At 41.2% G+C, this 27,766-nt stretch overlaps 1 protein-coding gene across 2 annotated transcripts; it reads right to left on the bottom strand.

Annotated features, from left to right (window-relative positions):
• Positions 1 to 1,755: 1,755 nt before the first annotated feature.
• Positions 1,756 to 27,608, bottom strand: siah1 (siah E3 ubiquitin protein ligase 1). 2 transcript variants are annotated; one of them, XM_071457463.1, is made up of 5 exons: positions 27,442 to 27,608; positions 12,475 to 12,531; positions 7,581 to 7,762; positions 6,232 to 6,528; positions 1,756 to 4,187 (listed from the first exon to the last, which is right to left on the bottom strand). In XM_071457463.1, exons 2-5 carry the CDS (start codon positions 12,482 to 12,484, stop codon positions 3,816 to 3,818), a joined length of 861 nt encoding a protein of 286 aa, XP_071313564.1. In that variant the 5' UTR covers positions 12,485 to 12,531; positions 27,442 to 27,608; the 3' UTR covers positions 1,756 to 3,815. The 2 variants fall into 2 exon arrangements, with proteins under 2 accessions (XP_071313564.1, XP_071313556.1); XM_071457455.1 differs by lacking the exon at positions 27,442 to 27,608 and adding an exon at positions 15,353 to 17,001.
• Between the last annotated feature and the right edge of the window lie 158 nt (positions 27,609 to 27,766).

Raw genomic sequence — 27,766 nt, 5'->3', positions numbered from 1 at the left:
ACAGATATAACAGCGGTAAACCAGTTAGTGCATTTCCAAAAACATCAAACTATGCCTTACAGATGCATGTCATCATGATAGTGCCATTTCATCATTTTTATGCAATAAATCTCTTGAAGAGAATGCCCTCACCAAGAAGAAAAATGTAATGAATTTGCATACAGTCCCTTCCCCAGGCAGAGGCCACTGCTGAACCTGCGACAGACAGAGGAATCTGCGTGTACTCTCTCCACAGTATTACCCTGATCTTAAGTGAAGAGCTTGTGGGCCTGCAGCTGCACAAAACTATTTCTGTGTTCCACGCTGCCTGTCGGATCCACCTATCTGACCTCACAGACTGCCCTACATCCACAGACCTACTTAACAATGACAAACTCGGGAGGCCGACACATGCTTTGAGGACAATATCACTGGGATGAATTTTACAGCTAAAATTTGGAGGTTTTTTCCTTTGGCCATGTCAGTTCTTAGAAGAAAATGCTGTATATCACCATATACTGATTTAGGTGACACTATGCTTATTTACACTAAGCTTAAATTTCATTACCCTGAGAACATATGGACAGTTCAGAAATATGCTTTTAAATCGTTTTGTTTTTATCAGGAACTGCTTTGTACTCTTGATTGTCTGCTTTGTTTTTTTCTGCTTTTGTAATCTCGGCATCACTGAAAATCAGGGTCACCCCTCAATATATCTCCGGAAAAAGATAAAGGTTGACGATGTTGATTTGTGCAGCAGAATAAATGAAGCATGATCTCAACATTAAGAAACTGGAACTTAGTTGGTTCGACTTGGAATTTTGAGGGTATGTTTTTTTATTTATTTCTGATATGGTAATAAAGATGCACCTATCCACACCTGCAGGCTGCCCAACACAGTCACTCACAGCCTGAGACACGGTAGGAAAATAACCACCGTGTTCCTTTAACCTTTCAGATTCCCTCTGGCTGGGGCTTGAACCAGTCACTTCTTGGTCCAGATAATTAGCAAAGTATGTATTTGCAAGATCAGACACGTTGCTGTGCTACAACTTGTTCATACGACTAAATCCTCTGTTGTTGTCCTGTTCTGGAGCTAACCCTGACCTTTGATTTTAACATCTTGCTGACTGTCAGGGAATTAATGAGCAAAATATCTCACTGACAAAAGCCTTTGACTTGAAGCACTAAGGCTCCATCTGTAACTTCTTTTAAATCACTTCTCAAAAAAGTTTTTGTAAAAATGCTTTTATGTACAATAACCATTTAATCTGGTTTCATCTCTCCAGTTTTGGAATTTTATGTTTTTTAATCAATTTTATTGCCTTTATTTCTAATGATTCCATTTGTTGTTTTAATTTGCATTTGCTCCAAGCACTTTGTAACTTTTCAAAGAAAATGACTACAAGTACTATTATTGCTATTATTGCCACCAGGACATATTCTAGAAATGTGGTGACAATTCAACTACAGCGTCAACACTGTGAAATAACATTTCACTCAGCCGCTCTGGAGCTTTTGAATCATTGCTGTAGATGTTCCAGTAGATGTTCCTGCAAGTGCACTGGTGCGTTTTGTGTGTGTTCCCACCACCCTCTGTCAATCAGCAGAACACAGGGAAACCAACAGCAGGTTGTGCACTGTGCCACTGGTGTGCAGAATACTAAGACAATGGGGACCCCCAGACATAAATTAGCACTCCTCAGTGTTGGATTAAAAAACGCACAGCCACAGTCAGATTCTGAGGCATACAATGAAAGAAATGAAGACACTAGATATGAAAAAGATAGATTTATTTAATGACAAATTAAAACAGAAAAAAGTCAAGGAGCTGAGGGAGAGCAGCAACATTACTGAGACTCCACATGAAGAGAAAGGGAGAGATGATTGGCTTGACCTCCCTCCCTCCCCACAGACAAAAAAAGGAAAAAAAACAAAACAAAAGACTTACCACACAAACAAAAAGGACAGAGAGACAAACAGATGGGGAAAAACAATTCAACTCTGGAAAAAAAACAAAACAAACAAACCTTCAGAAGAACGACACAACTTGCTTTTTAACTACAAACACTGACATTGAGCCACAAGTTTTACAACTGCCTTTTAACGTTTGTTTTTAAAAGTCATTACAAAAAATGATAATTATGATAATCTCCATTTAATAATAATAACAATAGCAACATTATAACGGTAGAAACTGTCCCTCATTCCTAGTTGGGTGATCAGTCAGTCAGTGGTTGAGGCCAACGCTGGCAGACAGAGCGAGAAGGAGGCAGAGTGGAAATGAAAGAAGAGCGGGGGAAAGATGGAAGGGAGAAAAGAGCAGGCTTCTTGCCAAATGTCCATCTCTCTCTCTCTCTCACACACACACACACACACACACACACACACACACACACACACACACACACACACACACACACACACACACACACGGCGTTCTCTCCTCTAATACAAAAAAAATACAACTAAAATAATTAAAAAGATACAGACTTAAGAATAAACTCAAAAAGAAAACTGAATCAACTGAAATGCAGTGTTTTTCCTCGTTGAGGGGAAAAAAAAAAACAAAAAGAAAAAACATCCTGTTCCTCGGTCAAAGATGCTCCGACACACACTCAATTCATCCACTATTACACCTGTACACACACAGCCTGTAATGCAGAGACTGAAAGTGTGTGTGTATGTGTGTGTGTTTATGTGTGTGTGTGTGTGTCATAACGTCACTGTTGTGTCCACTTCATGAAAATAAAAAAGAAAAAAAATCCAGAGCTGATGTAGTTGAGGGCCTTCTTAAATCCATACAGTATGAGAGCAGAGTCTAATAACTATCAACAATGACAGTCAACTACTTAAAGAGCGTCCGATGCACAATCTTTAGCCTTGGGGTGGACCGTTGTGGCCTGGAAGGAAACCAGATGAGCCTGTCCGGATGTTTTACATCGCAGATGTAGATGGACATCCATGGAACCCTAATGCAGATCAGAGGTTGTTTTGGGTGCTACAGCCATCCATGCCTTTGGGTGACAATTCCAGTCCCAGCTATCCACATCCATGTCAGTCACAGGTGAAAATAAATATCCAAATCTATGATAAGGAAGTTTTGATGAGCTCTGGGTTCCAGTTTGAGTTAGTCAATACCAGCCACAGCCGCGGCCCTGGCCCTGCAAGTGTCAGTGTTGTGTGAACCGTTTGATCCGGGAGGTCTGACGGGTACTGAGGTGCATTACAGACAGAAGGGAAAGATAGATAGCTGGTTAGCTATCTGGCACTGACCAGGAGTCCGTGTTGAGACATAGCTTGAGCCTTCCTCGTTGTGTAGCTGTCACGGCACAGAGCTGCTTAGCTGTGACCAGCCTCCAGCAACTCGGAGCAAAGGCTGGAGAACTGTAGTGTCAGAAATGACTGAGGGGAGGAGGAGAAAGCGAGACACTAAAATAAGAGTGGCGGGATATCGCTCCGAGAGAGAGACGTGACCAAGAAACGAGTGTTTGACGAGCGAGTTTGACTGAACAGCTTCTCAGTTTGTGTCCGTGTTTATGACCAAGAGAGGGTGAGACTGCATGTGCGTGCACGAGTCTCACATATATATTTATATGTGTGTGTTTAGAAGTCTATAGCCATCACTACACAGTTATGTCCTTGTCATTCCATCCATTCATCATTCATCCATCCCACCCACCCCCTGGGCCTCCACGGCTGCCCGTTCAGACAGTCCAGTTCCACGTCTCTAGGGGTGGGGCAGAGAGGGGGCGCTGTGAGGTCACAACTGATTGGACCCCCTAAAAATGCCCCCGACAATCTGTAACTTTTTGACCCTCTTCTTTTCAAAGTTCTTAGCACATGGAGATGGTGACGTTGATGCCCAGGTTGCCGTTCTCGGCAAACAGCTGTGCAATGGACGTGTCGAACACCAGGCAGTCGCTGTTCATGATGGCTGTTGCGATGCCCTCATGGATGGAGCGTGGCGTGGCCTCCCAGGTCAGGCGGCGCCGGTGCCCGTTGAGCTCCAGCCGGTAGGCAAAGTTCTCGGCCTGCTTGCGAGTACCGATAAGCTGCACGATGGCGAAGAATTGCTGGTGGCCGTCGTACTTCTCCTGCTTCTCCAACACCAGCATGAAGTGGAAGCCGAAGCAGGACTGCATCATTACCCAGTCCACCGCACCAGGGAGGTTGATGTCCGTGGCCAGGAACACGATGTCCTCCCCCTGGACAGAGACACATAAAAGTTACACAAAGGTTACATAATAATGAGAAATGTCAAAACTTCAGAATTGTTTGTGAAAGGTTTTTTAGAGCCACTGCAGGAAATTTACTTTCAGAGGAAAACACTGCTGACTTGTGTACCATGACAATTTTAATTTATACATCATTACCAGTGCTGCTATACAGAATGTGTGGATGGAAAAATTGCTGGGGATGCTGTTCCAGCGCACATGGAGAACTGATGGAAATGTCAACTGTTGTCACGTCTTTTTGGTAAATGCAGCATGGTAACTAAAAAGGGGTGCTGCATTGATTTCATCATTACATGTAACACATAAAACACAAGAAACAAACGCAAAAAAAGAATTGCTGCCAGATGGTTGCATACCTCCATCGACCAGTCAAGTAAGCAAGGAAAAGTGGTCACAATCTTCCCTTCTGTTCCCGAGTTACAGTGATGAATAATGTTTTTGCAGGACATGATATCATGATATCATAGTTTCCAAGTTCACCTGTGACCATTTGGATATAAAATGTCATCACTTTATCATTTGATCATATTAGACATTTGTGTAATTGAGTTATGGCCAAAAAACTTGTTTTATGAGGTCACAGTGACCTTTGATGACCAAAATCTAATTAGTTCATCCTTGTTTCTGCCAAATCTAAAGAAATACTCTCAAAGTGCTACTGAGATATCTTGTTCACAAGAATGGGATGGACGTATATGTGGATAGACAGACAACTTAAAAACATAATGCCTATGGCCCTGGCTGCCTCTGGTGTGGAGGCATAAAAAGCAGACTGCGCTCAAGACAATAACTTTTAAGTCATTCTAAGCAACATACACAATTTAATCCCTAATATGATATACCATGTATATGATAACACGTCCAAACAGTCTCGTCCTTACATCTAAAAAACCAGTATTCACCCCTTTGTGCAGTGTCACTTGGTGTGTGGCTGCCAGCATCTACAGTTTGTTTACATGTGAAACAAGCTGCTCACAAACCAAAACTAAAAACTATGTCATAATGCAGGTCCCAAAGTTACTAGAGTTCACTGAAAACAACAGAAATGTAACATTTAATCTTGGTGGAGAGGTTGGAGGATTTTACAATTGAATCTGAATTGTTGAGCAACTGAGGCTCTGATATCAGAAACACTGACTCTTTTGTGGATCACATCATCTTTAAAGGAAGACAGTTTTGCAGGGTAAACAAGTGCTTGTATTTATTACACATTACTGTCGTTTGCCAGTGTGATTTCTTGTGTTGGTCATGAAGCTGCACTGTGACTGAATTTGCTGTGTCATTCATGGCACATGAATGTGGCACACAGGCGGATACTGCTGAAAAGGGGCCTGATGGACGTTTTCCTAAACCTGTTACTGATGTGATCTCCTCAGATCATCTGGACCAGACAACAGCCGGCAGGAAGTGCTGTGTTCTCTGCCCTGATGAAGAAAAACTGAACAGCCTTCAAGTACAGGTCTTGTAATGCATGTGTGAGTGATCTCTGCTACACAGGCATGACCTGCAGAGGGCCAGAGCACCACAGAACTGACATTCAGACAAGCCAGTGTAATAGTTTTTAAAGTCACCCTCATTTTGTTGTTGTCAATTCTTATAATAAATATGTCTGTAACTAAATCAAAGTGATCAGCTGTTAAAAGACATAAATAAATAGAAAAATCAAATAGAGGAAAGGACATTTTTACCATTTTGGAGAGGTTTTAGGTTTGCCACACAAAAGGATGCCTTGGTACACTGCTTACTAAGTGCACTGTAAGACCTTAACACCTTTTACCTATCAATCTGCTAAGAAATGTTCAATTTATATTTTACATATAACTCAATTAATCCATGTATATACATTTAATGGAGCAAGTGTCCATTAGCCATGGCTCCATTATGTTAACATGAGAAGTTGAGAAGCATTAAATGTACATTAAGTATGTTATAGATATGGGTCCAAAACAGCTACCGGTGAAATGCATTATGGCTACTTTGTTCAAGATAGTGAGGACCACAGTCAGTGTCTGACCTGCAGCGTGGTGATGGACTTGTGTTGGTGCATCAGATGAGGCATGACAGCGTCCAGAGAGCCCTGCCACTTGCAGGAGGCGCCAGGGCAGGGGCAGGAGTACGGCCGAAACTCGCACAGCTCTTCGTGCTCCGTCTTGTCGGTGTGAGGCAGGGTGACTTCACAGCCCGACGAGGCGTACTTGCAGGGGAAGAGTACAGAGTTAGCCACCTTCTCCATGGCCAGGTTCCTGATGGAGCCCAGGGGGCCTCGGCAGGTGGGGCAGCAAGTAAGCTTGGGCCGGCAGTTGGAGCATACCTGGGAAGGGACAAATAATACAAGTTAGTGTTTTCGCCCTGAGGCGTTAGTCTCTTAGTGGTAGTTGTTGGAATCTCTATTTCCATTTTCTGTGATCTTATTGGCTAATATTTATGAAACATATATCAGATATAAACAGATCTCAGTAAAGGAAACACACACAGAGGGAGAAACAGAGAGAGAACACATTTCTGCCCTTCACCTGTTCAAATATTGGCATTATATGATTTTAGCCTTTAGCTTTCTGCTATTTTCTGCTATAGTACATGTGGCCTCCACTGTCTCCACATGCAGCTGCTAAAATGGTTAAAAATATAACATTTATATGATTGTGTCATATTCAGATTGGGCTCGGACACTGAAACTATGGTGAAAGGTGTCAGACGTTCTGAACACGCCACACAGGCAGTGTGCTTCAAGGCCTTAAATGTCTTTATCATGGATTCTTGCCTTACACTAACATGTAAATTTAGCTTTGTTGTAATTCACCCTTTTTGCTAATTTAAAATTGTTCAAATATAAACCACCAATGAATAAACATTCAACCAAAATTTTAATGCAGACAAATGTTGCAAGCCATCATTTTATCATGTGATTTTTATTTCAATGCATCAAAAGGGTTAAACTGCACATTTATGAAATGCTTTAGACTAGATTTCTATATTTATATATATATATATATATATATATATATATATATATATATATATATATATATATATATATATATATATATATATATATATATATATATATATATATATATATATATATATATATATATATATATATATATATATATATTTTTTTTTTTTTTTTTCCTGAAATAAAATATGTTGTTGAATCCCCAAGGTGATTTGGTTAGATTTTTTGACAAAGATTTTGGTGAGGCAGGCCGCCACACAGAAATGTTACCAGCGGAAACACTGCATTACTACACCCAAATTTTTATTTACAAATTAAAAAATTTACGCAAGTAGATATTCTAAATGATATCTAAGACGTATTGCAACAACTGGCTCTGGTTACTTTCCAGGCCGGACTGTACATACCAGGTGTCCGGACTGGCACTGCAGGATAGGGGGTAGGACATAGTCAAAGCAGACAGGGCACTCAAACAGGCTGGCCAGGTCACTGTTGGAGGCTGTGGTGCCTGACAGGGTGGGCACGCGCTGGGAGGGTGGGCACTTAGAGGTTCCTGTGGGCAGCGCGGTGGCAGTCTGGCGACTCATTTCTGGTAACAAGACAAAGAGAGGGGTTGTTGTGATAAAGTTTTCAGCAGATCCTACTGCACTGTTTCACAGACACAAAGCTTTTGTATCAGAAACTAAGTATGACCAATTGTCTACAGCTCTCCTTGTAATGCCTTTTATTTACTCACATATTTGTGACAGTTCTGTTTCCTTGTTGTATACCTCTGACACCTCTACATCAAAACTGAAGGGCAATCCACTAAAGAAATGTGGGAAGAGAGATAATGACGACAGGCAGGCTGAGACTGACAACCCAGTGACCGTTGCTGAGAGCTTAAGCAAGCCTAAGTGGCTCCAAATACGGCCCCATCAGCAAGCTTTCATCACCATCATCATCATGTGAGAGAGGAGTGTTTCAGGCCGTGACAGCCCTGTAACTTACCTCCTGATGAACAAATGTGGGAAATGTAACTTCCATCCTCCTCACATGCTTTCACCAGTTGCACTATTCAGCTTACATGCTGAGCTTCTCCATACTCATGTCATCTGTGATATCCACCAGTCTTTATAGTTCTCACAGCATTCAGGGTCAACCAGAGCCACAACCCACAACCCACTGTACAGCATGTTTACCATATATTGCATGTTTAACCATCTATCATAAACACTTCTCACTGCAATGGCACTCCGTGATCTACAACTTATTGGTATACATAAATGTCAAATAGATTGTCATAGAACACCCAACAGATTTACTGCCATAAAGAAACAATCAGTGTGGTTACCCACTTGTCTCAAACTATGTAAACTAGTCATTCTATCACACTACCCAATATTGTGTGACTGCTGCAGGCTACATGTCTGTAACCGCAGTGCATTTGCTCTTCAAACCAATTAGACTGCTGTCTTTGGCAGTATATTTCTATAGGGGGATATACCCTCTCTCTCTCTATGGCTGGCAGCAACAAGCAGACAGAAACCTTACAGTATCTTCGCTTAAAAAAAAAAAAAACAACAAAAAAGCAATAATAGAATGAGCAGACAACATATCAGTATTCTCACCTACCATGTACAACATATCTGTTATTGTCCGAGCGCCAAGTTAGTGCTGCAGCTGCACAGATTTTCTTAGTCATATATGTTTAAAAAAAAAAAAACCAAAAAAAAAAACCAACGAGACAGTAAAGTGAACTCAGATGTGCTGTGTATGTGTATGTGTGTGTGGAGCTGCTGTTTCCAATCGTGCTGTGCAGTTGCCTTGGTAACAGGTTTGTGATTAAGTATGGTTTGGCCTATGGAGCTACGGAGAGGGTGGAGGAGAGGCCAGTGAATACGATGGGCATGGGAATAGGTATGTGTTGAAGACGAGAGGAAGGAGGAGAGCCAGTGGAGATGAAGGGAGGAGGGTGGAGGAGATGATACAAAAAGGGAGGGGGAGCAGGTGGGGGGAGAGTGAGACAGCAAAGTTTAGAATCAAGTAGCCTTAAAAATAAAAACTTCGAATTGAACAGGACAATGGGGTGTCAAAAAAAATGCAGCAGGGCGAGAGTGGAGATTAAAAAAGGAAGAAGAAGAGGAAGGTAAGGCAACTGTTTCTGAGGTCAAATCTTTTCTGGGCAGTACAGGGGTTTGGGTGGGGATGACTGTGCATGCCCATGTCTCCACCTACTCTGCTACCCCCGCATAGTTCATCCTTTTTATAGCCCTACCCACAGACAGACGCACTACAGGGACACCCAGAGCAGAGGAGAGAATGTGAAGAGAGGGGAGGATAGTATGTGGGAGGTGAAGACAAGAGGAGAATCAGGTGGTGAGATAATGCAGCAATATGTAGACAGACAGTACAACAGCTGGGGAATTAACACCAACCAACAGAGTGCTGCCAAAGCTCTGAATATGGCAACTCAATTTGCCTAAAGTAGCAGTTAAATTAAAAGATGTTAAATAGAAAAAACTTGTTGGGAGTCAGAGACCATCTTGGGTGGTCTTCTGAATTCTTTTACTCAACAAACATATTGGGATGTTTGATTAGTGCAACATTTAGATCCTTCTCATCCTTTTCTTTTTATGAAGTCTAACAATAAACAGCTTTTTAAAAATATCTGTAAAAAAGTAAAACTGATAAACTGTACTTTTTGAAAACAGCACTTAAAAGCCAATAACTAATTCCAAAATGCCTACAAAGGAAGTCTTTCAGTGATTTGTAATTTCATGACATTTTTGACCCATCCCAGATGGTTTAAAGTCATCCAATAACCATAAATACTCAGTGTGATGCTTTTATCTACATCATAATCATTCCCTCTTGCATCTAGCCTGCTAACTGGCAGCTTTACCAGCAGGCAGGGCTGCTTGGGTAGAGCTTCTCTGTATATACACACTCATGCCAACAGCAGAAGTACAAACGGGATCTAATGAGCTCGCTGTTCCTGTGCCTGCCTGCCTATAAACACGTCTGCTGTGATGAAGATACTGTCTTAGCAGCTATTAATAGATCTTCTTAGCTGGCTAGCATGCTAGCAGCAGCACTAAGAGCAGTGGGACCAAATTAGCTAAGGACATTCACCTAGCTCAGGACATTCAGCTTGTCCAAGGCCAGGGTCACAGTCAACTAGCGTGTGAAACTAGAATGTCTAACATAGGGTGGCTTCGAACAGGGAGTCATGACTTGGCAAATCCAGCTTGAAGACAATGCTATTGTCTTAAATGCAAGGATAGAGTCATTTGCTGTGGATGGGTAGCTTCATGAAACATGTACAAGCATGTGTATGTCTAAATTCACTGTATCCCTATAAAAATACACTTAAAATAGCATTTTATACATCCAAGTTGGAAACTCACACAGCATTTTTGGAGAACATTTATTCTATCAAGCTCAATAACTAACTTACTTAATTTTTAAAAGCACAAAATACCCCTGTACCATCAACTTTAACTAAATAAGTTTAACCTTTGCCTCTGTTCAGTTCAAGCGCAACTCAGACGAATACAACTGACCCATACCATGCACTATATATGGACTCATTGTAGAGCATTTTCCTTTCGCTTAAAAAAGCCTTGATAAGGACACATCAACTTATCACAAGTGGAGGCTGTCTGCCAGCTGTGTGTTTGTCTCTCACACACAAACACACACACACACACACACACACACACACACACACAGAGAGCATGTGAGCATGGGTAGTTGTGTTGTTGGGGTGTGGCTGACTGGTGCTGTCAAACAAATGTAACACTGCAGTTCTATCTTATAATATGCGTGACCACTGGAGATGACAAGTGTCAATGCAAGTCAGTGAGAAATTTCCAAGTGTCAACCTGCCAATCTAGACTGGCTGCAACAATCCCTCTTCATTTCAGAAGAAACAGAAGATGCTTGTGTATGGCAATGACTAATGGGCTAAAGTTAATTTAGGATGAAATATACTGACTCAGTGCTCAGTGAATAGAACTAATCTATGGCTAAACACACTTTCCTGAAATAGATCAGGAGGCCAAGATAAGGGGCAGGTTTTATAGTCTAAGAGCTGAGAAGAGGTGCCAAACCCGATCCCAATAGGACTGTATAAAAACATATTGTTTTAATTCTACCGTGAGGATGTCATCTATTTAGGGATAATGATATATAGTTCACTTACAGCTTAGCACAGTTGTGACTGATGTAGTTCATATATTGCTTATGATTGGCCAAACAATACACAGGCTCTTGAAAACGTCACCAGCATGGAAGCACAGGTTATGGTAAAAAGCCTATATTGTAAGAATCACATCTATGGTTTAAATACTACTTGACAAAAAATCTGCCCACCTCTCTAACAGCAGGTCCAATAGCTAGTTGGCAGCACGTAAGGCTACAACAAGTAGCAACATGCCCAGCTAAAGAGAGTTTGTGGGGGGATAAACATAGTATCACTTGTTCAGCTGGCACATGGGGACTAAGAAGTGACTGACAAATACAGATAAGCAAGCCCCAGCACCCTTTTGTTTTCAGGAGAATACAAATAGATTTTACAGGGTGAATTTTAAGTTTACAAAAAAAGCTTGAGTTGTGGCCCCAGAGTAACTGGATCCATGGCAACCATAACAACAATACTTCCTCTTTCAGATAAAAGTTTATCTGTTGATATAAGTGAAGACTAATGTCCAGAGAAAAACACTAAGTGAAAATTAGAAACTAGACTAATGATACAATGATTGGGCAGCATCAAGGCTCTGGCTGTTGGCCAAATCTGGCAACACTGAACAAAGGAAGTGAAAACATGGGCTCAGAGGGGCTGAGGAGACAGAGTGAGTCAGCTCAACAGATAGAGAGAGTGAAATGAGCACATACTGCTTTGTGTCTAGAAGGTGGAGGGAAGGATGATGGCAGAGAGATGAGCAGTCACAAACAATGACTCGGCACACAACCCTCTGTTCAGGAGGAGCAACATACAGGTATATGGGAAGGGATAAACAATTTTCTGTTGAACACAGAGTTTTCTATGCACTTTTTAACAAGAGGCAAAATGACAGGGTATTAGCAGACAGACATCATGTTGAAGGAAGAGCAATAGTGCTAGGAGCTGCCCAACTGAAAGCTGCAAATCCTTGAAGAGGAAACAACTCAACTGACAGCTAAGACTACAAGAAGGAGATCAGGACACACACTTGTGAAACAGTCTACTAAGAAGGCTGTCGCTGTCATAGAACACAGCTGAAGGGCATCAGGTGAAGAGAGGGGAAAAAAAACATTAGCAGAGAGATATTTACTCACCTTCGTCCATAAGATTTCCAAATAAGGCCTTCGTCTTCTCTTGAAATGTGGGGACCTCTGAAAAGTGAGAAAAAAAGACAGTGTAAACAAACAGGACTTTGAGAAACAAAGCAACAAATCTCTCAAATAACCATGAAGCAACAGACAGGAAGCAAAATATGCAGTGCTACACTTGTGGTACACATACATCTTCCTTCACTGGCTACAGTGGTGGCCTGGTTCTGTCATTTCTGACAGTGGGTATCATACATGCTCAAGTCAGTTCACATATGAAGCAGATCTGATTGTTATGATGACACAGTCTGAAGTTTATCGCAGCCTCTTCCACGGTGCTACCAGGCTACTAAAGACCACGAAAGGCACTGTCTGTCTTGTACACTTATTTAGACTGAACAATGCTCATTCAAGGTATCTAAGACACTTAGTGTGCTGCTAATGCACTGGACATTAGCTTGAGACTTTTACAATCATTGATTCCTACTGTACTGTCTGTTAGCTCCATCGTTTTCCCAGCACTGTTAATTCATATTTCATAAAACAGATAAAGCTCCACCCACGTGTTTAAGTCAGTGGCTCCTTGCTACTGTAGTCAGGATTGGAGTATGCTGATGCAAAACTTTTCCATAAGTGTCTCTCAGCTGACTGAAATCACTTTTGCATGACTCTCACTCTGAATCAAGTTGATAGATTTAGCTCAGATGCACATACAGTGCATCCATTATACCACAAAAGGTAAAAGCCAAAACATTAGCTGGAAAAGACTTAAGTCTGACCTTAGTATATTGCATATCTGTCATTCATGCTACTTAAAATAGCAGTGTTGTATTGCTGCAAGCTCTTAAAGCAACACTATAAATTGTGTTGAGCAGGGACAACTGAGGCCTTTACAGCCACAAGTGGTAATTACAGGACGCTGTTCTCTCATGTCAAGGCAGCATTCAGCTAATCTGATTGACCGAAAACATCTGAACCCAGGGCAATTGTGTGCTAAAACATAAAGGCTAGGAGCTAGTCCCGTTGCCTCTGCCATGATATCCATACGGAGAATACCAAGCTAGCTTCTTCTTTTAGCAGTCTGAGAGCCCATTGCTGCTGTGTGATGTTAAGCATTGCAGACTTCTTCTGGGAGACTGAACATGTTTAACTCAAGTTACACAGTGCAAGAAGAGGCGTTCAGGGCAGGGCATGGAAATGACAGAGGCACTATTCTCACAATTTTAGGTTAAGTACCATGAAATGAATGATTTTGAAGCTGTTCTTTTATGGTAAATAGTTGCATAATGTGGCTTTAAACAATCTATATGGAAACAAGCATGAAGACTCATTATTTTGAAAGTGAAAAAACAACATCTACGCTGCTAAAGCAACTGCAATATGACTGAGGTACCTGCCTTATAGATACCACTTCTAAAGTGATAAACACAGTTGTTATACATTAAAGTTCTGGATCAAGCCTTGGTATTCAGCGCATACACATTCAGCAGTGTGAGACAGTGTTTACAAACACAACACAGCAGGCAAACCTTGCAGCTAAAGTATATTGTCTAAACAGTTTGCACTTGCAATTTTTCCTCAGGACAGTCTGTAGTTGAAAAAACTAAAAGACATAACATTGATTTAAGGAGCTCTGTGACATTCCCTCAATTATTAAGATTCAAGCTTCAGATTAACAACTGCAGAGTTTACATGCACACAAAAGTCAAAATATGTGACTGAAGCAGTAAGTTGGAGCCTATGTAAACATGACAGTCATGTAAATGCCACTATGTGCATGGAGCTAGCATTTTCATAGTAGAATATGTACAGATTTCCATAATGTTATAAGCTGTGTAGTTCACTTTCACCAACTTTATCTGATTTTCCACTGCTTTGGGTGATATACAGAACAAACAAACTGCTTGTCATCACATGCCCAAGAGTTTTACTTTACTCTAGCTCTTCTAGCGTGTTATCAACACTCTCTTAGCAACAAATTTATAATTTATACATTTACATGAAAATACAGGCTGTGACTGTAAACAAGGCTTCACACCATCAGAGCACATTAAGACCCTTGATTTTGTCTGGATGTGGTTCTTAAAAAGACATTTGAGTCATTAAATCACAATTTCAGTAAAAATCACATAAACATCATGGAGAATTGCCTTACTCTGCTGCTGTTATTATAGGCAACCTCGATGTCTATGGGCTGAACAAAACTCGACACACTCTCGCACTCGTTCTCGGAATTAACATGGCTATGGAGTCATAGGGTTGCCATAAAAAAAGAATAAGTCTGTAAAAAGAAAATAAATGTGGAAATATAAACAGGAATAAATAAAATTAGTCAATAAAAAAGTGGAAATAAAAACATGCTTTTATGTATTGCTTTTGCTACAACCTTGACGAGCCAAGCTGTCAATCAACTGGCCGGTACCATGAAGCAGAAAAGGGCTAAGAGACGGGAGCTAGATGAAGAGAGCATGAGTTGAGTGGGAGACCGAAAACACGCTGGCCTTCAACACATGCATGCCACTCTTTGTTCTCAACTCATAGCCCACTCTTTTCTCAGTCACACACACATTCTACAGTTTTCATACACAGCAGATATAATGCACAGTGCACACAGGCCACATTTGCTTGAAGCATCTTCTGTTCCCACCCACACACAAGCTATTCAACATACATACCGTCACAACATACAGTGTGTACACTTTTGGCTAAACAAACTCCCAGAGCTACAGCTGGACTGAGCACAGGAATTTATGACATTTTACAACACCATAGCTGCAGCTAGAAGGAGAGTTACACAAAAGCTAATCCAGCTAATGAGGAGTAAAGGTGTAAATGTTTCCACAAACAAGTGCACACGTGCATTATCTTTTAAAAGCTCCTTCACCTTCAGTCCTGGTTACGTTCCTTTTGGCTACACATGAGAAGAGTCTGAACAAGGAGTTCCAGGGCGGAGCTTGCAGAGCTACGCAAGCTGGCTTCAAATTCACTTGGACCACAGACATAGGGGTAGGGCATTCACGCAGCCTCTCAGTACCATTATTTCTCTTGCCTTTTCCATGGAAACCACACACTGTTGCTGCTGCCCTAAACACACCACAAAACAGAGGATCATATTTCGTCCTCCTCGTCCACCATTTAGGAGGGGTAAGCACATGAGGGTCCAGGGCAGGCTGTAATGAAAGAATGAGAGCTGTGTCCAGACAGAAGCAGATGGGGATTGTTGATAGCCGGAAAAATAAATGCTCACTTGGGGACTGGACAAGAGAAAGAGACCAAAGAGCCTATGCCTGCATCAGTGGAATCCCAAAAACTACAAAACATCAAATTCCAAAGTCCCCCAGTCACTGCAACAGCAAGCAAAGCAGTCGCTGACATCCGTTGGGTGAAGAAGACATCCATCAAACCTGCCTATCAGGACCAAACTGAATGCCAAACTAAAAAGGAGCACCAAGCAGGTTGCTATGTGCTTATGCCGCTGTACAAGGAAACAGAAGAGCTCACTGATTTGCTTTCTCTTCCACAGAAAGCCTTGCAAAATTAGTCTGTAAGCAGTCTGTCAGTGTGTGGTCAACTAGCCACTCCCTGGCTGCTCCCAGCCACTAGGAACTAAAGGCAACATGAGACATTGTAGTCAAGTCACTTTAGACATTCTCCAACGTTGGATATTTATCCTTTTACAAGTTCCACCTTTGTTTCTTCTGTTGCCAAATCGGCAACTGGACCAGCTTTGGACAGGTATGTCCTTTACCAAAACAGTTTCCAAAAATTGCGGGTTTGCAGCACAAAAAAAGCCAATTCCAAGGGCAAAAGTAGGGCTGGTTTCTATGAAAAACAAATCTTGTGCTGATGAGTTGCTAGAAAAACAACACTTTACTGATTAGAAAACAAAGCCCTGTCCTATTAGACTCCTGCTGGAAGAAAGCTGTAGCTCGCAAGAGAGGGAAAGAAGGGAAAGTCCCAGACAAAGTCTCTCTCCCCCTGACTTTTTCTCCTCTGCGCTATTTTATTCAAGCCATGCTCTCTCTGTCCCCTGGAGTGTGGTAGGTGTCACTGCTGCTGGGTGTGTTTGTGCAGAACAGGGAGAAGCTAAGCCGGCATCTAATGTCTCTCCAAACAGAGCATGCTCACTCACACCCTTCCCCTTTCTCTCCTGGCAGCTGCCTACCTTCGCACATAACCCCTTCTTCTCTGCAACACATTATTTCTCTTTCACACAGACTTTAACTTGATTCTTCCAGATTTTTTTTAACACACTACACTTCATTTATCATGTCAGTATCTCTCCATTTTCCTTTCTGCATGTACACTTCATGCTTAGAGGCTGCATAGTTTGCCGTCTTTCTCCCCAATGGACAGTCTGTCTCACTCTCTTTCTCCCACTTGTGTTCCTTTCTCTCTGCCCCCTCCCTCGGTCTAGCTCTGTGCTTTTGCAGGTCTCAGATTTCAGCCTGTCTGGCTGCAGGCTGTACCACCCGCTGCCCTTGTTGACACCATACCTTTCTCACTGCATTTTCTTTTCATTTAATCCTTCTACTGACTTCCTCTCACACCATTTGCCTCAATGTAACCAGTGTATGAATCACACTCAATAATCTCACGCCTAACAATTTCCAATTTGTTAAAACCTGTACTCTATGTTCATACTGAACTCTGGGATTTACAAAATTACAGCCAGAATTTGCAGATCAAAACAATATGGTGCATTTCTTAGATCAGGGGACTGCAGCTGTCATGATTTAAATGTTAAAAATGTAAACATTTTACATATCTGCAATGACTCTAGAAAGTAAAAAGTGTCCTTTTCATTTGTTCCTTTCTTAGATACACACTCATTCTCTTGCACATACACTCTGGCTCCCTCTCTAAACACACAAAACTGAGCCAGCCAGGAAAAGAAGCCAAAGTGAAACCAAAATATCACTGAGAGCCAGAATCTGTTTGTCAGCAGGAGAGAAAGTGATAGCTAGCTTAGTGTACACAGAAAGAGATGCTGGCCCCATTCACATGGTGCACCAAAATGCATTCTGGGTGATTCAATCACATATGGACAGACTCAAACACAGATGTAACTGATTTAAGCACTATAACCACCCAGCTTTTCCTTCTCTTCTGTTTGCATCCATTCTCTTGCTAAGAATGCCACTGAAAATGTCCTCATGACATACCACATTTCAAGAGGAATAGTTGTTCACAACACCATAATTTCTTAGGTGAAGTGCTCCTGGATTCTGGTTGCGCTACCGGTGTGAAAGCACAGTTGTTCAGCTTTAAAAGAAGACAGGAGGCACACTGCTGTATTCTCTTCACCATCGTTACACTGCATCTGTTCACATTATCACCGGACAATATCAACATAATGCAGTCAGAAATTCAGCAGCACAAAAAATATGGGCACAAAGAGAGCCTGCTGTGGCAGACATACACGCTGTGAGCCATAAAACAACACTAGTGACACTAGTCAATGCCCAAAGTGTGCTATTAAAGGGGCAGGGCAACAAATACAACAATGAGCCATCTGGACCAGGCAGCAGTTCAACTCCTGAGACCCAAATACTTCATCATCTACAGCCTGGGTTTACAATGGGGTAGATGAAGAGAGGGAGGAAGGGGAGAGAGACAGATTATTTACATCTTAAACATGCTTTGGCAGTGCAGAGGTCTTAATTTTGTCAAGCCAACAAAGCACCACTGAACTGAAATTAAGTAAGAGACAACAAGACCAGTGAGTTGGAGATGTAAAAAAAGCTTGGCTTGGCGAGGAGGTTCTAAAATACACTGTCGCCGAGTTGTGCACAAGCCCACATTTCCATATGAAATGAATTGTGCTGTCATTTCCATGTACAGTCTGGCTTGTGCTAATCCGATGTGAGTCACTGATGCAAGGCCAATATAAAAGGCAAATAAATATATTCTTCAGTCATTTGTCAAAAGTATGTGTTTTGATTACATTAAGTCTCCATTTGTAGTTAAACAAAATATCACAACCTGCTTTCTAACAATGCTTTGATAGGTCTGATTTGACGTGATTTCACTGGTCTCATTGGGTTCACCTTTGCTCAGTACGTGATGTAGCTAATCCTGAGCTAAATTTAACAAAGCACATTGTAGATACAGAATGAACCTTGCATTACAAGTCCATAAAGGTGGTTGTAAAGTACATTTAAAAGCTGACCAGCACATTACTGTCCCTACGCCTGTTTAAACTCTACATCTTTAGGATGAAGAATGTAAAATCAGCCAAGAACAGCAAGAAATAGGTTAGGTTCCTGCCCAAATGTATCATCTTTCAACCAAATTGGCTGCAGAATGCAGGCCCATTAAACCAGAGCAGGGGAAGAGCGCAATACATTGATATATTCAAAAGGGCGACAGTCAAACTTTAACATTACAGTCTCCTTGTCACTCCACACAGATCCGATGTTTTCATAGGCCTGTTCTTCATCACTCCAGCGGAGCAGAAGCTTCAGTGGACATTTAAGTTACCTGCTTCTTTTACTACATGATTTATTTACATTGCACTGGGTTGCATTTTGCAGGTGGATGGAACCCAGCCTAATATGAACTGCATCATCTGCTCTCAACATATGAAATCTCAGGCACACCTGACCAGCAAAAAAAAAAACATAGGTCCTGACCTCACTCTCTCACTCACCTCACCCTCTGAGCATCACTGCCACAAGAACAAGTAAATTAATGTTACTGTTCCAAAACAGGAATGTCACTCTATTGAACAGTGTGTGAGTAAGCAAACCAATGGAACTTGTCAGGAGCAAATTCACTATTAATGAGAGGCTCTCCCATGTGGCTCAGAGTTAGATAAGGTAACAGAGGAAACCACTCTTAAAACATACATAAGGGAGTGCATCAGCAAGTGGAAAGGGCTACCCACATTTTCTGGATTCAGGTGTATTTGGGTCAGTTTTGGCTCAGGTTCAGTTGCCACCTGGACCATTTTGGTTCAGGTCTTGCCTTCTATTTTAAAAAAATACTCTCATGTTTACTTTAGATGGACACAAGTCCTTTAAGTCATTTTCAAGTTGAATTTTAGATGCATTAAGTGCTTTGGTCACAGTGAAGGATCAACTATAGGATGGTCCTTGACTCTTGATATAATTCTTCAAAAGAGCAGAGCCGCTCGCTGACATGGACTGGAGCTTTGGTGAAGCAGAGGAGGAACCCTGCTGTCTGTTTAACAAGGCTCAAGACTATCGACGTCCCATTGTCCCGGGGATGATAGAAAATGTGTGTTGGACAAAATGACAAACTGGGAAACAAGGGTGGCTGATCGGGAGGCACGGGAAGATTCCTGGTGGGCCTAGCTGATTGTTGGGCTGCAAGGGTGAGAGAGCTAGGGAAAGAAAGAGGGAGGGGGATCAGACGCGCTGTGTGCAGACTGCACACTGTGGCTTTGTGTGGCCGTTGTCTCCCTCGCTGTCACCCCAGGTAACTACGCTCAGTTCAGCCTCACAGCTCAGATCACCCGCTTACTGTCTGTGTTTGTGTCTTTATCATTGATTAAATACTGAAGCAGCAATGGACTTTTGCTGACTTGCTTTATGTGAATAACAAAGTAAAAAAAACAACAGTGGCTGAAAATCTCAGGGCAAAGAACTTAAGATCTAGAAAAATCCAGATGTATCAAATTGTTGTTGAACTAGGAGGGAGGAACACTGTCTATGAGGAGGAACATAGCAGCAGAGTGGGCTCAGGACCACAGCTCCCAGCAAGTCCAGTTTTACACAATAAGCATTACGCAGAAGTCAACAGGAATTTGGTCTGAGTTTATTTATCAGAATAATATTCTTTGTCTTTGGTTTCTGCTCTTGTTTCATCAGAAATTCTCATAAGCCAATTAAGATACTCAGAGTCAGATCAGCTCAGATCTACTGAATTTTATTCTAGAAAGATCCAGTGAAGGAAGAAAGAAAATGTCTGGTGTTGAATTTACTACTAAGTGTGACACAGGCTACAGGTGGTTGTGTCTCCAGATTGGTTCTGGTTGGCCAGTCAAAAGCCTAGGCCGACCCCCCCCCCCCCATTCCATTACTGAATATTCGGAAATACTAAGAAATGAAGACACAAATATTGGTTATCAGGAGCAAAACCTGGACCACAGGAGGCAGCATACATCTAACTATCGAATCTATAACGAAAGAATCTGTGTGTGTGTGGTATTCACAAAGTAAAAGGAACAACATTTTCATTTTGGGACCGTTTACACTCACTCCAGGATGGTTAAATTGTTTTTCGGGATGGTGGTGAAAAAAGTTAGTCCAGAGCCTTGTAACACATGAATTGAATTTTTGCACCTGCTCCAGACTGTAGAGAACTGTCATATAACACATTCAGGATGAAAGTAAAAGGAGATAGATCAATATAGAAAGCACCAAGATATGTATACAAATAAAGGATATTTTGTTAGCTACAAGTTGTGGAATATTACTGTAAATGTGTGTATAAGTCAGACCATGCTCCATATGCAATCCTTGAGTCAAACAAAAGTAAAAAATCATGAACATTTCCTTTAGGGGTGATGTTATAACTTCTTTTGCTTTGGCAATCATGTCTTTTCCACAGCAGAAAAAACAACTGAGTAACAGTGCAGCTTAGTAGCTTGTTACCATGGAGAAGCCACACAGATCAGGGATATCAGGGCAGAGGCAAAACCACGCACGTGCACACACACAAACACCTTGTGTCTTATGTTCATGCACAGACACAAACACACACATAGGGAGTGATAAAGCCGGGACTCCCTTTGGCATTAGTAAGATCTAGAATTACCTCATTAATACAGAGCCAATGAGTCTCTCTCTCTCGCTCTCTGTCTCTCATACTCACACACACACACACACACACACACACACACACACACACACACACACACACACACACACACACCATGTATCAGGCCAGCTGTCACAACAGCTGTCAATCTTGTGAGGAAGAGCTGAACTCTACTCACTTGACATGCACTGCTGATGCTGTGACAGGTGACAGTGCATTAAAAACTAGAATTACCACCTTGCAGATGTATGCCTCTGCCAACGAATCAAGTCTCATTTTACATCCACGTCTGTCCAGACTCATAATATATGTAGTGATGACTTTGAAGGGATTTAATAAATTTGTTTGATTCATGGAATAGGGATAATAATTCTGATTTGAATTGTTAAGCTTTGTTGCTCTTGTTCTGCTCCATGTCTACGATATTAGTGTGTAAGTTCATTGAGGAACATAAAACATTCCAGTTCCTTGTATGTGTTCACATGCTTGGCCAATAAAGCTGATTCTGACAGAACAAAGTTGTAGTCATGACAGACACACACGCACACCTCTTCAACCCAGCAGGGCCCATGCAATAAAACGATAACGATATGTACCAGCTATAGACACTTCATCAATAGCAATAGGAAAATGGTTCAATAGAAAGTCAGATAGTTGCACAGTTGCATGAACAAACCCCAAGTTTGCACTCTCCCTTATAAACACACAAACAGGTTAACAGGTGTGTTATTTGGTTGCACCAACAACAACAGAACTGTTGAGTAAGAAAATAAGCCGGTGAAGACGGAGAGGGCAGGTCAGCTCGCGAATTTGGCATTTTTTTTCTTTAAGTCTAAACGATATCAGAACACCATTGTGTGTAAACTGTGCAGGAAAACTATCCTGACAAATAGTAGGAATACAACAAACTTAACTAACTTCTAACATAACTTCTTGTTAGTTTTAACCAACATCTGTTACATCTCCAGAAACAACCCATACACAGTCCATGATGAAGAGGTACTCAGCAACAACACCATACAACACAACATCCAAACAGTACATGAATATAACCCACACAGTAGTGTACTACTTTTCTCCAGTTCTTTATTAAAAATGATCAATAACGATCAATAGACTGACATGAAAATTTGGGGCATGATTGGCCACAGCACCAAGCCCTAATCTATACAATTACCACATTGTCCGGGTGGGCATCAAAGATTAGTATCACCAATTTAGTAAGGTGAGGTCGTAAGGTCACAGTAACCTTGACCTCTGAGCACCAAATTCTAATCAGATCATCTTTTAATCCAAGTGGATGCTTGTGCCAGATGTAATGAAATTCCCTCCAGGCGTTCCTGATATATTGTGTTCACATGAATGGGACACACAGACAGAGATGGATGGACAACTCAAAAACATAATGTCTCCAGACATCGTTGTTGCCAGTGCAAAGGCATGAAAACCCAAAGGTCTGCCAACAAGGTTGACTAGGTTGTACAGACAGGCAAGCATGCACATAGCTTCTCATTCACCCCTTGATAGATTAAATATCACTAGAAAGCACCAAAAGTCATGCCAAAATAAAACATCATTGTCCATAAATATTGACTATTATTGAATATTGATATTCAATTTCCGTCATTGTTCCCAAAATCAACTAGTATTAGTCAACAAAAAGACACTTAGACATATAATTACATCTTAAGACAACCTGTGCTGTTTAAACTGTCACATAAAACAAGTCCAGCTTGTTATTCCATGTGATACTGTGCATGCACGAGCACAAAGGTAGTCAGGTAACGGCAGAAGCAACAGAAGCAGACAGACAGCTCTGACGGACCGTGTGAAATACAAATACAAGATGTCTAAACCAAGCTTTTTGGATACTAGGAAGATGTGAGGTTGAGGATGATGAAACAAATTTACCAAGGATAATCAGTTTAAGTGTGGCATCTTTTCAGATTCAAACACAGACACACAAACATCAGTCTTGTGTAGGAAGGTGAGATCCATGCAGGCCATAGCTTCAAACCCATCTTTGGTCTACCATAGATGTTAGTGATAAAACCACAGGCACTCATTCTGCAATGTTCTTAGATACGTTTTAAAGTAAAAAACAAAATGAAATTTTAAAAGAAATGGACTGGAAAAACCATAAAACTCATGATCAATTAATTCAATCTATTCAAGCCAAGGTGCACAGCCCTGTGCTGCTTATTTTTAAGCAACCTGTAAAACATCCTCACTAGGTAAACACTCCTTAGCATAGCTATTGTATGATGGAGATACAACAGGAGCTCAAAGGTTAGAAGTGATGACCCCTTGGGTTGATGCATATGTGCACCATCAGTGCACATATGTGGTTACAACATCATCACTGCAGAACTAAAATTATAAAGGAAATCAGCCCCCAAAAACTGTATGTGCAGATAGCTGGCTGAATTTACCAGCGAAAATGGAGTGGAAAACAGTTTCTAAACTCTAGCAGTTCACAGAAAGGTTGCATACCAACAACAGCAACTCCTGTCAGCTGGATAACATCCCACCGGTGGACCTTCATCATTTGCAAGCAGCCTTCTTTCTTTTGTGTAAGGGAAATTCAAAATGTTGATGAATGAGTGAATGCATCGAAGTTCAGCACACTGCTACCTTTTGTGTAATTGCTATCACACTGTGACCAAATACTGCATTGGATATAAGATAATAACAATGAAATGAGATGCAGGCAAGAAAGAGTGAGCTGTATGAGACGCATTGGTCGGCGATTGTGTGTTTTTAAAACTTATTTTGCAGCTCTCCCTTTCATCCCAAGAGCAGTGTAGCCACAGTGTTTCTGGTTTAAAACTTTATGGATTATTTCCATGGTCCACCAATGCAGCGATATTTCTCCAGGTTATCCCTATGTCCAGTCCAACTATGCCTGTGACACGTGTCCATCATTTGAGAGAGAAAATGAGCTCTACAATGAAATAATTTTTTTTTTTTAAATAGTAAAAATCACTGTGGCAGTCAATGCTGATATTGTGGTGTGCTGACACAAATAAATCAATGGATTGGAAACACTCAACTGAGTATGAGGACTTCATGCGGATGAGTCTTTCCTATCCATGACATAAACCTCCACCTTCTTGGCATTTGTCAACATCCGTCCACATATGAAAATCCATCCATCCCTGTAGCTACATTAACAAGCGACTAAGCCTCTCTAAAAGCTACTGAAAACCCATGGGTCAAAACAAGTTCATCTCTGCTGCTGCATTACATACAACCAACACTGTACTGTGCAGAGTCAAAAAAAAAACAAAACAAAAAAACAAAAAACAAGCAGCTAGCCGTTTTGCTCAGGATGGTATGTTGTGCGTTTTTTTGCTTATTTTAGCTGATTGGTCCTCCTCTCAAAACCGCGAGGGCGTGTGCAGATAGATTGATTGACACAACCCTAACTAGCACCGGGGACCAACATCGTCTCTGTGCAGGTGTGTGTGTGTGTGTGTGTGTGTCTGTGAAAGAAGAGGTTCACAGTTCAAATTCTTGACTGTGGATATCATGAAAAGAACTTATCTATATCAAGCTTTAGGAAGAATACTGGGGTCTGAAAACCAGGCTTTTCTTGGGATTTATTCCCACAATCACATCTTGTATGTTAACAAGCTCCTTAAGGTACTGTACAGAATTTTGCTTCCATTATTTATTATGCCAACCTTCCTACTTTCAAACACAATGATATTAATCACCCCGGCAGTTGTCTCTACAAAGATTGCAGATACTCTGCTTTCTATCCAGCACTTTATATCCTCCAATAACCTTGGGCTTTCTGCTGTCCTTACATTTGGTTTTCATACATATTTTTAAAACTTAAATTGCTGTTTAAACACTACATACAGATCAGCTGACAGACTTCTGAAGTCACTTGAGCTGCAAATTTTGTACCAACTAATCTTTCAACCCCTGCTCAAAAGTTAGTTTCAGATGACATTGTTGTATTTGTGAGCCAGAGGTAAGACAGATGACACTCATCCAGGGTTTTAGAATAGAAAGTTGAGAAAATTAAGAGGTAGCTGTCTCTGTCAAATTTTGTGCAGCCTGCAACTCTTGACAAAGTCTCTTGACGAAGGTTATTTTGAAACAACTGTTTCAACAAAATTTGAAAAACATAGAAATTTTTTTCATTGATAATAAATAATACCTGCTTTTAGCAGTTTATAACATAGAGTTATCTATAAACTGGATCAAATGCCTTACTGTGCTCTATACAGGAACAATCAATACAATTCAAAAACAAGTTTTAATAGAAAGATGTGATCGATAGAAGAGTGGCTCTTTCTAAATACTTACATAACCTTGTGACACATTTGTAATACATTCGTTAACACTTTATCCAAACAACTCATAAGTATGAGGCCTCTCTGATTGTTACAATCCCTAGTAGCAGATTTCTTCTTCTTGGCACAATTAAACCAAGCACACAATCCTCAGGGATAACAACAGAAGAATATAAAAGATGTCAAAATGTCTTTATATATAAAAAAACAAACAAAAAAAAAAAAGAACAGAGTATCTCCTCAGTAATTGTTCTTTTGTTTTCTCTGAACAACCAAGAATGTTTGTAAAATGTTTGTAAAAGTAAAGTGAAAACCAGTCTTTGTCAGTTTTGTAATCAATTATATATAAGACAACTACTTTTCCTATCAGTAACAGACTGCGTTAATGGCCAAAGGACTTTCAAATTTCATTCAAAATTTCCCAAATAGGGAAGATTTGTGTGCCATTTTTAGTTGCAATGGAACCAGCAATATAGGAATGATATTGAGGTTATTTATCTAAAGTTTGACAATATAGTTTACTATTTCATTAATATTAAAACAACTCTGAGTTCTATTGGTCCCCTTCAGTAAATTGGTTAGAACAACCTAACACCTTTATAGATGTGAACCTCCATTTACATATTCTCTGGGCCGCCCAGACACAGTTATCTACATGCAGTTGTTACAAGTGTGTGTGTGTGTGTGTGTGTGTGTGTACTATACAGTAGCTGTACTTGCAGAGTACTTGAGCTTAGTCAGCATGACCACATCTCACTGTTACCCTTAAAACATTACAAAGTAATTTCTGGTCTGATCAAAAATGAACAAACAAGCTCACAATCTATTACTACGATGTAATCACACGTTAAAAGCTGCATTAAGCATATGGCTACATGTCTTCTATTACCTACATGCTTTACCTACATGTAAAGACAGTGAAAACTTAACTTTGGGGTAAAAAAAGCATAGGTCAATCCCTCCTCAACCTGAGCAGAGACCTTGCTCGGTAGAAAAACATCAAATGTGGTCTCCAGTGAGGTTCCCCTACTCTACTGAATGAAGTCTATCATAAAAGGTCACACCGTGATGCTTTTGGGGCTTAGTTATTCAAAGCAACGTTCACAACTCATCTACAGGTGTCCATGTTAACAATAATACAATCTGATCGACTGCTGCACTAGAGATGCATACTGAGGTGAACATGCAGTAAAGCAGCTCAGGACCCTCTGAGAAACAACAACTACAACCTGACATTCACTCGTCCTCCCTTTGAGAGAGGCCAAACACACACACAGTCAGACACAGTCACGGCGGCTCTCTGACAGCAGCCTCAATCCTTACTTTGAGTAAACATTAGTCATCACTTCTCCCACGGCCGTCACTAAACCAGGTTGTGCCAGTGACGCTGCCACACAAAACAATGCCACGATAGGTTTCTGTTGACCTGAACTAACCTGCTTTGAAAGCAAAAGGGCCCTGTCTGGCAAGGCAGACAACAGCGTAGCATAGCTAGCTTTGACTACTACAGACATAGAAGGCCTCGTCTTGCCGTAAAGCAGTCCCCCGTTGCATACTTGCTAGCTAAATCGGTGACTTGTTAGCTTAGCGACCGATACGTTACCGTTTTTCATGCACAGTCCAGTAAACGTTAACGACCACGTTTGCTCGCTAAGTATGCCAATCGACTGCACACCACAAACAAGTGTGCGTCATGACAACAAACAAGCTAGCGACACGACTATCCAGCTTTTTTTGCCAAGCACAGCTAGCTAACAGCCAACATTAGCACCGCGCTAACGAAGGAAGCTAATGTCTGCTACAGCGGGGCTGTTGTTTTCCCCAGCACACACTACACTCGAAAATCTGATGTTTCATTCGCTACAGCACAGCCGCTTACCTCGGACGAAATATCCTTCAGTTCACTGTAGACAGACAGGTGTGTATATGGCGAAATAATACACCCAGGATCCCTCTTTATCGTCTTTCATTCGTTAGCTGGCTGTACACATTCGCACTGCTCCTGGAGCACGGACGAGACGCCAGGCTTAAGTACCAGCCGCTCGTCAGGAGCGCGCACAGTTGGTGAAGTTTGTCGCGGGAGCGCGCTCAGAGAGAATAGCCGATTGTACAAATTCGTCCAAATTTAAAATGACAAAATAATTTGAAAATAAATATATGAATATGAATAATTCCCGGCTACCACATTGTTCAAAGTTATTTCT

This window comes from Trachinotus anak, unplaced genomic scaffold (assembly GCF_046630095.1).
Source record: "Trachinotus anak isolate AG129_WGS33_773 ecotype Australia unplaced genomic scaffold, CSIRO_AGI_Tana_v1 ptg000002l, whole genome shotgun sequence".
Classification (NCBI taxonomy): domain Eukaryota; kingdom Metazoa; phylum Chordata; class Actinopteri; order Carangiformes; family Carangidae; genus Trachinotus; species Trachinotus anak.
Note: the sequence above shows the minus strand (reverse complement) of the source record. Positions and strands in the feature narration are given on the sequence as shown.

What these genes read in the sequence shown, in the direction of transcription:
- siah1 (XM_071457455.1), bottom strand. Translation starts at nt 15,470, where the DNA reads ATGTCTGTGGTCCAAGTGAATTTGAAGCCAGCTTGCGTAGCTCTGCAA. An exon ending in GAACGTAACCAGGACTGAAG is followed by an intron (nt 12,532 to 15,352) that starts GTGAAGGAGCTT and finishes CTCACTTTTCAG; the next exon opens with AGGTCCCCACATTTCAAGAG. An exon ending in TGGAAATCTTATGGACGAAG is followed by an intron (nt 7,763 to 12,474) that starts GTGAGTAAATAT and finishes TCTTGTTACCAG; the next exon opens with AAATGAGTCGCCAGACTGCC.